The 16,680-nt window shown below is 32.2% G+C and overlaps 1 protein-coding gene across 1 annotated transcript in view; it reads left to right on the top strand.

Moving 5' to 3' along the window:
* Positions 1 to 1,172: 1,172 nt before the first annotated feature.
* Positions 1,173 to 16,680, top strand: part of LOC132753256 (uncharacterized) — a 56,950-nt gene continuing 41,442 nt past the window's right edge. The window contains exons 1-4 of the mRNA XM_060743699.1: positions 1,173 to 1,291; positions 11,520 to 13,398; positions 13,445 to 15,196; positions 15,717 to 15,760. Coding sequence (XP_060599682.1) covers positions 1,173 to 1,291; positions 11,520 to 13,398; positions 13,445 to 15,196; positions 15,717 to 15,760 — 3,794 coding nt within the window. The remainder of the gene's footprint in view (positions 1,292 to 11,519; positions 13,399 to 13,444; positions 15,197 to 15,716; positions 15,761 to 16,680) is intronic.

Here is a 16,680-nt window from a genome sequence, read left to right as displayed (position 1 = left end):
CATGAAGTTGTTTAATTAATATGTATGTAGTTTGACACATGTTACATGTTTCACCTCCTGATTGTCTCCCTTTGGCATGTGTTTTGATTTACCATGTAAATTGATGAATACATTTTACAGAAGTTAAGTGACATGAAACAGTTAGCACTGTGGTGTTTTAATGCCTGCATGGTAGAGTGATAATTACAGGGAATTGTAATAACATGCAATTATCAACACATGAAAACTTGTGAAGATTTAAAAAAAACAGCCACACTCGGTCTCTGGAATACTATGATGGCAATTCTGACACCTCCGGCACTGAGATGGTAAGACACCTATCCTTGCCGGAAATCAGCGATTGTTTATGTCATGCTTCTTTATATGCCATCTTGATAAAAATATAAATTCTTTGTTGCCCTGATTGAGTGACAGATAGATTTAAACAATTAAATGATTTTAATATTTGTACTACTATAAATGGACAAATGCATTAACTTTTTTCACTTACTGTTTAAATATAACAGGCCTCCTACTCTGTTAGTTATGTCATCTGCATAAACATGTTTGATTTATTATGTCTCCTCATAACAGTTTTAGCTTCTTGCTGTCAAACTATGTAATCTTCTATACATAATAGTAAATGTATTTTAAAGTCTGAAATACCTCGTATTTGCTGTTCATAAATTGATATATTTTAAAAAATCGAGATCACCGATATTTCTTCTGATATATAACAGCATGTTAGTATTAATATATATTGTAAATAAAGGTCATCTTTATGGATTAATAACTGGATTGGATTTAGTTCTGGATTAATATGGATTTAACAGGTGAATGAAGCCTAAAATACCGAGACATGTTTATTAAGTTTCTATACAGCTTATCCTAAAGAAGTTTTATACGTAAAGAGTATGTCCTGATAAATGGTCATTAGGCAAAGCTCTAAGCAACATTTGACACCGAAGGCCTTAACTTGGTGTATTGTGGCGTGTGGAAATGGATAAAATTTATCCGATATCAAATTATCGTTTTTTGGATTTAAAGTTTTATACGAAAATATTTAAAATCAATGTGTTTATGAATATATGTTTATTCAGAGGCCACTAGATGTCTTATTGAAATTTACATTTGGAAGTTTTTTATAAAATGGATTTTTGTTGGTGAATATATTTAAAAAAAAAGGAAAAAATATGGATACCGGTACTTTTCGACGAGGTAGTCTCCAGTACGACCGGTCCAATCTTCCGGTATTTCCGGTTCAACGGAAAATGTCATTAATGCATATCGGAACTTACGTTAACTTGCAGTAGTAAGTTCTTTTTGGTGTTTATTTTGCCCTTTCTTTACATTGTACATGTCGTAGTAATAATTTAACTTTCGTCCAATCATATCGCTCAGACATAGTACTGGTTCTACAATTATACTGATAAAAAATACTTAGGAAATCTTGTTTTTTTTTTGTTTTTATTTTAAACAAAATACAAGTATTTTATCTCTCTTTGTACATTTTTAACTTTTACTCAATTTTTTGAAAGTACATTAAATTTTAATTTGGTTCGATATGTTAGGGCTAGGTAATTTTAAGGTAAGTTTTTAAGCCCTGCATCTTAGTAACCATGTATTTGTGTTTGGTCGTAATCAATATCTGACTCATGAAAAAGAAATCAAAAGTTTCTGTATATACTCATGTAAATATATTATGATTTATTGGTGTATGTTTATTACTTGTGTACTGTTGTTGATAATGACATCTTACAGTTAATGGTATAGATAAAATTACTGGCATAAAAATATCATTAGGGCTAGATGTACTATCATTATACACTGGGGAAGATAAATTTATATGACGTTTTATCAGTTTTACAGACTACTTGAAAGTAGTTTCATTCTTTTATCTACAAAATGTTATGCAAACAAAAGTATACAAACTTAAAGGGAGATATTTGACAAAGGTATATTTTGGTATTTAAAGCAAGCATGTTCTGCCTTTATATCAGGCTGTTAGATTGATCAAATATTAAAATTTTTACTCAAAATTTCTCATGTTAACTTATTTGTAAACTAGGTCAATAGGTCAGACTTTTCCTTTTTTATATAGTTACATAGTATCAAAAAGAATCACTTGGCACTATTAAAGCTCAGGTGAGTGATGTAATAACTAGCTTGCTTTAAACTTTTCACCTGGTGTCTTTTTAAGTCTAACAGGTAACTATAATTTTATATATATAAAATTATGTACTTCATCTTCGTAAGATAAAAAAAGCTACCCTTTAAAGTGGTTAATATTGCCCCATTCCCGGTCATATGCTTCCATGATAAAAACTTTATTTCCGATTAATTTTGCATTCCACAACTCCTAAATTTATATTCTTCAATAATTCATGCATTTTCTTGTCTTAAGTTATCTTTCCTGGATTTGCACAGCTGAGGCTGAAAAGATACCATCTTTGATATTTATAATTCACATATCTTTATTGGAAATACTGATAAAATGATTTTGTAATTTTACATTGTATACATACATTATACTGGTAGATCATGGGCATGTTTTATCTAAAATATGATTTTATTTAGGTAAAGTAAAAACAACTGCCAGATAAAATTTCCAGAATTTTTTTTAAACTTTGGTGTTTTATAAAAATCAAGATAGATTATTAATTTTGTATATATAGAATCTCTGGTTTGAGGCCAGCATTTTAATATTGAAAATATGTACAAATAGTCCTTATTGCGTTTAGGTAATGCAGTAGAAATATGGTGATTAATTACATTTTTCTCAAGTTTGGTTTTCTTGAAATATTTTGGGTTATCTAAAGGCATGCAGCTTTAATTAAGGAATTTTTAGGTAGCATGAAGTTTACATAAAAAAATTATATTCATGTCCTTTTCAACGGTCACACTGTTGTTGTTGTTGTTTTATATATTACTCTATGGTTACCATTGTATTCCTATTTCTCTTTTACCATCAATTGATTTAAATGATTTGTTGGCAGAAACTGTACAATATTTTGAAAACTGTTAAGAAAGTAAATTAACCAGCTGTAATGATAAGATGGATACTTTCAAAACTGACAGACATTCAGAACTTAATAACTGACAAGCACAATCAATTGAGATCTTGTGAAAACAGAATGTAAACAAAAACACAATTTATTCTTGTCTAATTTGAATAAACACTGCAGTATTTCTTTGTTGTTTTTTTTATTGAACAGGGTCATTTTGATTCACTGGTATTTTCATTGTGTCTGCTTTTTTTAAGCCACATTATTACAGTGCAAAGTCATTAACATCAATTTATAAATTCCTTAATGTTTCACACTGATTAGTTTAGCTTTTTACTGTGACAATTAATGTAATATTATTACTACTCTCATCAAATATTCAGAATTAAACATTTGCCATTTAAAGATGCAGTATCAATGAGCCTTTGATCAAAGGAATGTTGGCAGTAACGTTACAACTGCAGGAAGTTGGTCCGTCTTTAAAACATTCAGCATTCATTTCAAAACGACTGAAATAGTTTCAGACTGTTTCGTATAGAGCAGATGTTTTATACATAAATTTTATTATCATTATTTTAATATTATGTTTATAAAATATGGCAGTCATTAATTGTATACATTAGCATACCATAATATTGTCTTCAAACCTTCACATCAACATAAATAATATACTAGTGCATTAACCATGATCAGTCTGAGCCCATCAAATCAAGTTGGCTGCATGGCTGATTGGTAATCACATCGGACTAGTAATTTAAGGGTTGCTGGCCGCGTGGGTTCAAACCCCATCAGGGGCATGCCGTTGTTTCCTTGAGCTAGAAACTTTACATTTATTGCTAAGTACTGGATAGTTCTAGGAATGGATTCGAGAATGCTTCAATAAGCTTATAGCTTCCTACACGATTGAACTAAAATAAATTTGTATTAACTAATCAAGGTCGGCACTGTACACTATTCAGATAGAATATATTTTGAAATTTTCGCTATGAATTGTTTAGTCCAGATTGAAAGATGCTATGGACAAGGTCATCTAACAAACTAAGCGGGTATCATCATATGACCAACAGGATTGTTTTCCTGAACAAATAAGCAAACAAACACAACTGTTGTCATGTACTTCTATAGCTATTTTAAGGAAAATAGAAAGGGGAAAAAAACTGAGGACAGCTAGGACTTGGTCTATGTTGACATTGAAGATTAAACATTTAAGTGCATTTTGAAATGAATGCAAACATTTATATATACATAATAAATGAAATTCTCGTATTTACAAAGGATTACGTAGGGACAAGTTGTGTAAAGCAATCTTTGGTACTGTTTTTAGTGCGACTGGAGATCATTAGAAATAATAACAGCCGATAAAATTAAAACCTGTAAAAAAGTCTGTCTATAAAAGTTGGCACGTGGCCTTGTGGCTTTTCTTTCTAAATTATCTTTATAAAATCTTTACAAATCAAAGTGGATAAAGATCATCTTGTGATACAAGCTCTTCTGACTGTATTTTAATGGCTTTTATATCTTTCTGCTATTTTAAGGGTACTAAATTATTTTTTTATTTTTCCTCTTTCTTGATTCATGTTTTGAACATTCTAGAATGAAAAATGTTTCTAACCTATTAAGATCAGGTTGCATCATTGGAGATTTTAATTTTTTATAGAAAATTGATTATGGTGAAGTTTCGTGTAAAATCTTTATAACAATTTTATATGTACGGTAATTGTTACAGTTATATTCTATGTCATAACTGGATACAAAAATTATGTTCAGCATTATAGGACATTTCTAAATTAACTTTAATTACCAGTGCTGTCTAATTAAGAACCATATTGTTCAGATGAGGACTTATAAAGTGGAATAATATATTTAAGTTAGAAGGATTAATATGACAGAAACATCATATGGTATGTTCTTTGCTTTTCAAAGTTTATTTTAGGTAACATTTGATGGCTTGAATAAAAGCTGCATGATGAGCCAAAATATTTCAAGAAAATTAAACTAGAGAAAATATACTAATATTAAGAAAAGTAAAAAGTTTTAAGATTCAAGTATTAATTTACATGTTATTGTGGATTGATGACTGATTTTAATTTGTAATTTTTATATATCACCATATTTCTACTGTGTGACAAGAATAAACACAGTGAGGGCTATAATTTTTACATATTTTGACCACTTTGGTAATTAACATGGATTGTAAATGCCATTTGCAATATGTAAATTACCTTTTTTGTTCACTTCACAATTTAAAAAAAAAATTACATTTTCAAAATGTTCATGACAATTAGCATGAATCAGGAGGCATGCTGCTTTAAATCTATGATGTACGTCAAATATACAACCATGTAGTGTTTTATTGAAAACTTATTGTTGTGTTTACAAGACATGTTTATGTTCTGCCTGGTGATACAGGACTTTAAGGATCCATTATCAACAATTAATTAAAACATGTTTTCTCTGTACCACATAACTTTTACATGACTTTCACCAATTGTATGGCCGATTTTGTCATCTTCTTTTATTAAATGTCTTTGAAATTTGTATGTTTACAAATATGTTTGCATTCAGCGTTGCAAATGCATTTTGCATGTTATGACTCAATTGAATAGTATTTTTTTATATTCTGTTTAATGTCAGGACAGTTTTATTACCTTTTTACAAAGGATGTAATCATTCTTCAAATGAATTCAACGTCAGATTGTGATTCAACATATTTTTAATATCCTTGTACCAATGAAAAATACAGCGGTACAATTTGTATGCATTACACCAAGTTGAATGGATAAGAAATATGCAACAGGGAGTCTAAGATCTTGTATATTTGTTTACGTTTTTGATTTTGTTTGGATTTACTTTTCAAGAATTTAATTAAGAACTGTACATTTTTTCGATCACATCAGTTCAGTGACAAAATGCTTTAACTTAGGAGCCAAAAAAAATAAAATTAAACTGCAGCAAGTGCAGGCTAAGGTCTTATTTCAGCTCCGTTGGTAATGAGGCATATTAACATTATCACCAATTCAAAGGGTTATGTACTTTGTTATTAATCTCAAATGTTTATTTAAATGTAGTGACAATGTAACATTTTAATTACAACAATTTCTATAAAAAAATACATGGCTGTATAACACCGTGATTTCCGGTTATAATAATTGTGAAGAAACTGTCAGAACGTCACCAGATTTTCAGATCATGTGATGATGTCCCTGGAATAATGATCATAGGCATATTGCTGTACCAGAATATATTTCCTCGGCTGTTATTTTGCTGGAACTAAGTTGTCATTATGTCACCTTACCCGTGTCCTTGTGACATAATGAACCTCAACCAATTGAAAACAAAGTTGTTTGAACAACGTGTGTGTCTTGAGTTTCACAGTAAACAGTTTCATTTAAAAGTTATTGAACTATTTGAAATAACATTATTGTATTTTTCCGAAGTAATTGTTTTGTGAGAAAACTTGCATGATTATGCTATATCCTGATTAAACACTTCCTTAATACTGATCAGCGATCTGGGTGGTTCTGTTTACCCACGTTTTCTCTTTATAAAGCTCTGTGTTTTACTTTTGATTCCCCGCGATTGAAATGTTTTGATACCTCGGCAGTCTTTTATTGGGTCACTCTTCTAGCAAGCTACGGCAAATATTTGTTTTGAAATCTTTATATGTTTACATTGGACTATAACTGCCACCAATACCTTTGTCTTTTTAATGTTGGAAAGTGTCAACGACCATATACAGTAATCTGAGGGTGTTTGGAGAACTTAAGTATTTTACTGCTGATATTTTTGTTCGTAGCATTCTAGACCAAAGGTTCTTAGAGATTGTGAATTTTCTAGCTATTTCACTTAGAGATTGTGAATTTTCTAGCTATTTCACTTAGAGATTGTGAATTTTCTAGCTATTTCACTTCAATCTTATATGAATTTGTTGTGTACTTTTTTTTTAAATGTGCATTTGGATAAATAAGAAGTGTGAGTACCATTCTACCAATATTTCATTTCTACAGTTTTCTTGTTTAATAATACATGTTTTATATGGTAATAAAAGTGATGATGTCACAATAAAGTTGAAAATAACTTAAATATATAAGGTCAGTTAGCAGGAAAAAAAGGCAATGGCTATCCAGAACTCGTCATTTGAGTCCTGGCTGCGGCATGCCGATTTTTTAAATGTGATTTTTCTGTATGTGTATATATATATAGATATATTGATCTATAAACTATTGGTGTTTAACTTGGAGTTTTACATTAATGTTTCAGAAGACTGTTGGTTACTGATTTACTTATGCTTGTACATTCATAAATTATTCACAATGATCGCTTCTAGAGATTGCCAGAGATTGCTTTAATCTGTATTTCTTGTAAGTCTGAAATTCTGGCTCAGTTGAATAATTATTTGATTAATTTTACATGTTCATTTTGATGAGACATCATTTATTAATTTCATGTGAAAATTTCTTCTTCTTAATGAATAATAGTTAATAGTCACAAAAATTACAAGATATTTAATGATCCTGGAATTTCGAATTGTTCATATGGTAATACTTTTAAAAAAACGATGATTTGTTACTTCTTGAAGGAAAAAATCTATGTTAATTATATAGTAATTTATCAATATGTTTTATTAGTGTACAGTCATGGGTATAGACCTAGATAGTCTGTACATGTTGTATGTGTGGCCAAATGGTCTGACCTTTCAGGGATATAATGTTTGACAAGAGCATGGAATATAAGACAATGAAAAATGATAAAAGAATTACAGGAATGTGTTTGGGATCAAAAAGTTCACATATATTATATTACTATTTATCTATATATGGATATAGCAGAACAACTTTTTCATTAAATTAGCTTAGATTGGTAAATCTTGGTCACAGTCCAAGGGAAATACATGGAATATAAACACAGTGACCCAGTCTATTAAATATCAAACACTGTGGAACCAGTCTACCTTGTCACGGTGGGGGTGAAAATAATTGACTAACAAGGTAAATGATATTATTCCGGTCTTTTATGTGGCCAACACTATCCGTGCTTAATTGATCTATATACCTTCAAAGACTTTTTATAATATCCCTCTATACTGCTAGTAATTGTTTAATTGTTTAACTTCTGTGTTGAAATTGTAAATGTTTAAAGAAGTTCAATATAATTGAATTGATTATAGACAAAGTTCTGATATAGCTTCGTTAACTTATTGATTTTTAACTTTTCATTGATCTAAAATTAACTCCTATGCTATATTGTTTAACACCAGAATTTTTTAAGGACAAGATAATATATATTCAAAAAAAAAGAATAAAAAAAAGATAAGTTTATTTTGAATATGGAGTGAAGAACAATTTATGAAAAGGATCTTTTTATCTTAAATTTGAGGTATTGTTTCTCAAAAAGAAACGATGATTATCTACAGTGCATAATTAACGAAAACATTTTGCGTGAACAATTAAACATTGGAAAAATATGCGAAAACGATTGTTGAGGTAGGACTTATTTATATATTTGGATATTACGCCATGTCTGTTAACAAATATATTGCTTTGTGGTATTTTTCTTTTCATAACGACATGTGATTATTCAGAAAAAAGGATTTTATGCTATATAAACTGGCAAAATTTCTTTGTTACAAATTTCATAAACTGTATGTATATTATCATGTTAATGTCATTTTCAAATGGTCATTCCTCAAAAATAAGTATTTTACTACGTTGTTTCACACATGAATATTGTAAATTAATAGAACTCAACATTCCTGAATATTGACCATATTGCTAATAGAAATTTGGATTTCGCGATGATTCCTTGAATGCGTTGTTTATTGCACTGTGAGTAATTTAAAGAAAGCAGCATTATTGTTTTAGTTTAGTTACACTTAGACTTTTACACGTGACAACTTTTCTTAAGCTGGTTAAGTCATTTCATTACTTAGGGGCTCTTAAGTCTTCATGAATTCTTTAAATAAATATAGGTAGGTAAACTTTGTAACAGGTCACTTGTGAGGATTAATATGACAGGATTACAATAAACGTATTACAAGAATATTATCAGTCGTTAGTTAGTACTGTGTCACCTGCTGACCCCTGGTGTTGAACAAAAATATTGACAGAGTAAAATAATGTTTTGTCTAGACTAGTCTTTTACAAAAGAAATGTCCATTTGAGTGCAATAATGTTTGTTTTCATATTATATTTTGCAACCTTAAAATTAGATGAAAGACTTATCAGGTACCGGTATGTATGTCTTGATAAAATTTCAATATAAAGGCATTTTTTGAGCCTGTGGCAGATAAAGTGTAAGTGATATAAGGAGTAAATAATCTTTTATAATTTCATTTTTATCTTAAAAACTATTTAATGTGCTTTAACCTTAAAATATTGTTGAGATTGGTGCCTTAAGTGAGTAATAAATGAGCAAAAACCTTAGCCTTTTTGATACAATTATGAACTCTAAGCCTGTAAGCCACAATAGATTCTTATCATGTCAGCCGGCATTATGCAAAATGTTTGTGCTTCTTAATTTTTTTGTCCACCAAAAAATCAACAGTTGAACAAAAAAATATGTAAGGTTTTCTTTTTGTGGTACCAAATTATAATCTGCAGAAATTGATCTACAACCTTGGACAAACATGTCCCCCATTCAGTTCTGACTCTTCTTTAACCCTTCCTATACCAATGTTATCTACAGCAATCTTAGTATGACACTTTTATAATATACAAAAAAGTTTTTCAATTGTATCAAAAACACTATAGAACGTAAAAGTTTAGCTATTTAGTTACTCAATGCGGCCTGTCCTTGTGTTCCATGGCCAGCAGTCTTTGACCTATGATTCAACCCTTGATTATATTTTATTATTGATTGAATTAGTTTTTACCTGATTAATTTTCAAGTATTTTTATGGTTCTCTGAAAAATTTAAAAAGATTATTAATTTTACAAGTTGATAAGGATACATTCATTTGTTACAGTATTATTAATGTTTAATTTTTGAGTGCTACAACAGATTTAATGACACAGAGTGGTGACCGAGTAGTTAAGAGATCTGCCACTCAACCCAGTGGTTGTAGGTTTGAATCTTACTTGGACCATGACCAACTGTTTCCTCACATGACACCTGAGTACTGGTTAGTTCCAGAAAGCAGGCTTGAGTGTTGTTCTAGTAAGCTCAAAGATTTTTTCCACAATCGAGCTTAAATAGATCATGTTAAAACTTAAATGGCACAAGCCAGTTTAGATCTTCAGGTAGTGTCCAGCTATATTACATTCATAGTTGTTCTACAAGAACTCTGTTCATGACAATTACACAGTTATATCAATCATATCAAGAACTTTGTTCAAGACAATCACAATTGGTCATATCAAGTCTAAAGTTAAGGTTCCCTTGAGACAGATATTCCTATCTGAAATGCAACTTATGGCAGAATCATTTCCAATGTATACTTACATTGCTTGTCCTTGAGTATTAAAATATTAGTGTCCTTGAATAGTTGCAAGTCTCACAAGGATGTCATATTCTTTTGGTTATATTTTTATTGACCTTGAACTTGCTGAATTTGTGTTATGGATTAACCAGGTGGCCAGTTTTGAATTTGAAACATTCAGTTAAAGTGAGCTACCTGAACAGTTTTAAACACGGAAATAAGCGCTGGCCTAACTCTATACTGGTGGCAGAGGCTCAAGTTACATTGTGTTCCATGGGATTAAAAAACTTTGGCACATTAAATGTTATAGAAATGGGTCTAAATTTGCAGTATGATTTTTAATATTAATTATAGAGAATTATGCTGAGAAAGTTTTCATCCAAACAGATGCTTGATCATTTTGATAAACAAATCACTCAGTCCTGATTTTATATTTTCTGTGTGCGCCAAAATATGTAAGCCAAGACAGGATGTTTGCTGCCCGTTTTAAAGATAGAGTTTCTTATAGAGACTCTACTTGGCACACTGGGAGGAAATCTCTTCTTTTAGATAAACTTTTATAAAATTTTGATACCATTGATGCATTTTTCCTGAGGTGGCCAACTTTTTTTTATCGAAGAATAAAAATAAATTGTGAAGATGTTTTCGTGGTAACTTTGTGCGTCATGTGATATCATATGGTTTTTCTTATCCTTGTACTTTGTAGTGTTTATATCAGGTGTTAGACCACCATGTTGCAAATTGTTTCTTACATATTCCCCTACCTGAAAGGTTCTAATAATCACACTGATTTACTGCATGTCAATATACCTTTCAATAGCATAAGACTGTTTTTATGAGAGATAAAAGAAATGATTTTTTTTTTGTTTTAAAAGACGTTTGAGAAATTTTTTAAATAGTCTGTTTTGTGCCATAAAATAAATTTGTTTAAACTTAAAAACATAGAATAAAGGTATATTGAGTTATACTTATTGAAATATATAAGTAGAACATATTTTCATACATAGAACAATGTCAAACAGTCATTGCTATATAATATATTGATTGGTTATTAAGATTATGATATAGGATATTATTATTCACTGATATTAATGTGTGTTTATGTTTTATATTTTCAGTGGTGGTAGACGAGGTTCGGTACAGTCCGGTAGCTCATCTGCTTCTACGTCTGCTGCAGCTTCATCTACACCTCGACTAGCCCAACATGGAGACAACACTAATCCAGCTACCCCACCCACCTCATCATCAGAAAGCTCAAAGCCTGGTCTGAAAGGCTGGGCAACAGAGCATGATCTTACATCGTCAAGGAAACCAGTCATTATGTCTGGAAGTCATATGACAAGAAATGTGCCATTAACTCCTGCTAAATCATCACCAAGTTTAAATCAAGATGACTTGGTGAATACAGTGACTCCTAGAGGTTATAATCCAAAATCTCCTACATCATATACTATGACAAAATCTACAACAGACATTCCTGAAAATGTGAATAATTATGAAAATGTGACTTCACCTACAAGTCCCAAAAGTCCCTCATGGTATCAGCAAAAATTACCTAATAGATCTGTGTTTGACTTTTCTTCTTCCGCTTCTGGCAGAAGAACTAGTCCTAGAAATTCATACGCTGGAAGTAGTCCAAGGAACTCTTATGCTAGTGGAAGTCCTAGAAATTCTTATGCTAGTGGGAGTCCTAGAAATTCATATGCTGGATATTCTTCATCTTTTGTGCCTTCAAATTACCCAACATCCCCTGTGTCAGGGTTTGCTCCTATGTCAATATCTGGCAGTATGTTTTCACAATCTTCTACAGACTCTAGTAGAACTGGTGCAAATTATGGTCAAAATCAAAAACATTCTGGTGCAAAACAATATAGTCATGATGATACACCTACTCATACATCAAACAAAAACTATGATCGTAGGTCGTTACCGCCACAAGCATTACATCAGTTTAGACAAGAATTTCAGAGAGAAAATAAACAAGAATCGCCAAAGCAATTAACGAGCATGCCCGTGACTCGAGAAGAGGAGGAACTTGACAAGGAAGTTCGGGATATAAAACCTGGTCCGCCTAATGATCTAGACACACGTCCAATGTATTCTCCCCCAGCGCCACCTGTTAGAGACATTTCTAGCTTGAAATATGTTTCTTATAGACAAAATCATGAAAAATATCCATCATGGCCTGTGACTGCAGCGCAGCCACCGCAAAATCTTGGTCCTCCTATAGATACACAGCAAAGTGAAAAAGGGAATGAAAGTGAAAATAGTGCAAGAAGTGATAAAATACAGGTTCATGTAGTCAAACCTGAAGGTAAAAGAAGTCCCAGTGTAGATAGAAGGAGTAGTGAAGAAAATAAAACGCGAAATCAAAGTGATCCTGGATTTAAGCAAAAGCCAAAGAAAAACTTTTATACAACCAGAAAGCCAAAAGAACAAAGCCCTGAAGAGAAGAAGCCAGAAGGTGAAAGATTTGATGAATTTTGTAGACAATCTAAGCCAGGATATCCCCCACCAAAGCTTGATCCTGATGGCCATAACTATGGTGATGAAAAATACAGTATTCCTTCCCCGCCAGAACGAGACATGCCAAATCTTGATGAAAAGTCTCTTGTAGAGAAAATAGCAGCTGTGATTTCACCAAATTCTTCTTATCAACCAGTTTACCACCATACATTTCAGTACAATATGGCAGCTGAAAATAGCCAGCCAAGAAACCATAAATCCGAGGCCTCTTCAAGTCAAATGTCAAATTCACAAGTATCTAAATATGCTGGAACATATTTCCAACAGGCAATGAATGCCCAAAATTTGTTACGCCCAAATAGTTTGTCTCATAATAAAAACATGGTAGACTCTGGAACTAGTCCACTTCAAAGTCCAAATGAAGACCGAGGTAAATTTTTAAGGACACTAAGTCCACATCCACGAAGTGAAACTGGCATCTCCTCTTCAGATAAGCCAAGGGGGGTAATTGTAACTCAACGGCCATATTATAACACAAGACACGATGATGAGATTTTTAAAAAAAAAAAAATAATCCATACCGGGTGACACAGGATTAAATTCTTTATCATCTGTTGCTTCATCTGTGTCAACTATGAGGTCTGAAACTTCTTCTCACAGTTCAGGAATTGGGACTATGACATTCAGTGACCACTCAAGTGCCCCAATGTTGAGAAAGTTATCAGAGGAATTTTATCGGGGAAAGTTATCAGGAACTGTTCCTAACGAAAAAAGGATGTCCTCTGCTTCCACCTATGAGGAACTAAAAAGTCCGCGTGATTCAATGTTTGGTGGTATGAAAGAAGCAGAATCATATAGTAGTGTTGTGATACATGCACATGAGTCTTCAGGAATATTCGGTAGGGATGATGTAGGCTCAAGTCCAAGTATTAGTTCTAAACCTGAAGTTTCAGACAGTGAACATGAACTGTATGGTGATAATAGGCATAAGGCACGCTACAGCATGGACTCTGCCACAATGTTGCAAAAACACCCGGGTGGCATGAATATGCCTCCGCGAGGTCTGAATGAGTCAAGGTTTACATCGGAGAGTAATTTATCAGGTGCAAGCTATAACCAACGTCCCCACAGTCAAAGTTTGATACACCTGAATCGTCCATCGTCATCACTAGGGGAGGCGAATCAGTCTCGGCAATTTTCTCAAAGTACGTATTCATCATCATCGTCATCATCTAGGCCACATGGCTCAATGGAAGCACGATCCTCCGGAAGTCGTGTTGGTTCAGATTCAAGTGCAAAGGGAGAAAAAGGGAGAAATGGATCTGATTCAGTATTCTATGATAGAAATTCACCTGTGTCTCAAGATAGTAAGAAAGATAGTGCTAAAAGTGCTACTTTAGGTAGAAAAGAAAGTATGAAAATGGCTTATGGAACTTACGATGAAAATGAACATCATTATGCCACACCGTATGGCCATCAGCGAAATAGTAGTGAAGTGTTATCCCCAAATGCTAACGAGACAAATACAGTACATGGGAGGTCCATGTCATTTAATGATTACATGCCTATGCACATGGCCCAAAGTGAGGCTTACCGTCTAGACAAAATAAAAGAAGAAGGATCAGAAATCAGATGGCAAGAAGCTGTCAAAAAATCTAAGTCATTGTCAAGAGTGAATACTTCAAATTATGAGAATATTTCAATAGGCTTGAAGGAAGGAACTTCGAGCAGAAGTAGTGACTCTGAAAGGTCAGACACTGATAAGAAAAAAGAATCAAAAGGTTTAAGAAGGATTGTGTCAGAACAGTTCAGGCCAAAAAAACAAGATAAAAGTTTGCAGAGAAAGAGTGATTCTAATAAAAGTGAATACAATTCAAGTGGGGGAGAATCTTCAAAGGGAAATAAATCTGATGGTGAAACTTCACAGAAAGTTTTGTCTCATCAAAACTTTTCAGACTCTGATCTTAAAAGCGTACAGCAAAGAGCTTTGTTAGATTTTGTTGAGAGAAAAAGTGATAAATCAAGAAGTTCAGACAGCTCTGAACCTGCAAGTCCTGTAGTTAAAGATACTTCTCCAGGATATCCCCCACCCCCTCCCCCAGCTGATAGTGCTTCCCCAGTAAACACTACAGCAGTTCCCCAACAACCTGCCTCTCCATTTGCTGATATAACCAAACGTTACAACTACACAAAAGCTCAACGCAATGAGAGTTTACGCAGAACACAATCCATTAATCCAATTCATGCGGGATTCTGCCCCCGACTATTTGGATATTTAAAAAGGCAGAGCGCAGCTATAACAGTGGATAGACTTCCCCTCAGGGGGAGCGTTACCAAGAGCCCTTCAATTGGGTCGGACATCAGCGGGTTTTATCATCTAAACAATCACCAAATCGAAAAAGAGACCCACACCAAAAAAAGCTCAGGAAACCTACCAAAAAAGTAAGCTTAAAATTATTTCATATTTTTCTTATAAAAAAACTTTTTTTAAGTTTTAAATTTTTTGAAGATTTGGGGTGAGTGTGGAAAAAATTTTTGGGCAAGATTTCGGCAAAAGGGGTTTTTAATGTAAAAGATATCCCTCCTCATCTGTGTCTAAAGATATTATTATTTATTACCAATGTCTAGATTGCTAGCAAGAAAGTGTCTGCAAATAATATGATTTATTTTTACCTATCTCTTCTTTTATTTAAAGTATTTACCACCTTTTTTCGGTAAACTATAATTTATTATATCCTGTGAAAATCTTCTTAAATGTTTTCTTAAAATATACTTGCCTGAGACTCTTTTATCTGTGAATAAACATTAAAATGAAATGAAAATAACAATAATAATATGTCTTATTGCAGATTCTAGCTGAACAAGACAGACAAGAACAACTACCAGATCCGAGGTAAGTGCTGTGTGAATTTAAAGAAAGATAACTATGTATAGGTTTATCTATTATAGTTAGTAATATTAGCCTCCCTTGTCCAGTGAAATACTCTGCATAATTCTTTTTCCTTGGATAGTGAAAAAAAAGTATGAAAATTTCTCAGTATTTAATTGTATGTAATGTATTCTATGGGTTTCATTTAATTTACATGGTGGCTGAATATTTTAAAATGGATAAATGTTTTATAAAATTCTGGTGCATTTCCATCATCTGATTTTGTAGTGGGTACTTCTCAAATTAAGGTTAAAAAAGAACACTTTTGTAAGTTTTTTTTCCATGTATGGGGCTTTAAATTTGTTTTTTCATCTGTTTTTACGTTTTACCCTACATAAAAGTCCATTATTTGTATTTAAAAGTGAAATTTCAGAATATAAAAATAGTAATCCCATTAAACAGGAAAGCAAAACAAACAAAGGGAGGGGGATTTAAAAAAATTTTATATCATTTTAAATATTTAAAAAGATATTTTGAATGAAGAGAAATTTAATTTTGGGGTTAAACTTTTTTTGGCAATATGTTTTGTATAATATAGTATGATCACATTCTTTAACACCAGGTGATCATTTGAACTCTTTGTATATGTTAATATACCATAACAGAAAATGAAAGTCATTCTATTCTGCCATTTACATAAATATTGATATAAAGAATATTTAATGATAAGACGAAGTACTTAAGTTGGCATTACATGTATACGTTTTAGTCTGAACTAATACAAATACAAATAGTTTGGTTGATGGGCCCAGTGGTTAATGTGTCGGACATGTATAGTCTAAGGCTTGCTAGCTGGGTTGGTTCAAACCCTGTCGGAGACTAGCCATTGTTGCTATGACTTTAACACTGATGGCTTAGTACTGGTTGGTTCCCAGGAATGGATT

Source organism: Ruditapes philippinarum, unplaced genomic scaffold (genome assembly GCF_026571515.1).
Source record: "Ruditapes philippinarum isolate M1 unplaced genomic scaffold, ASM2657151v2 ctg826_1_1_1_1, whole genome shotgun sequence".
NCBI classification, from domain to species: Eukaryota; Metazoa; Mollusca; class Bivalvia; order Venerida; family Veneridae; genus Ruditapes; species Ruditapes philippinarum.
Note: the sequence above shows the minus strand (reverse complement) of the source record. Positions and strands in the feature narration are given on the sequence as shown.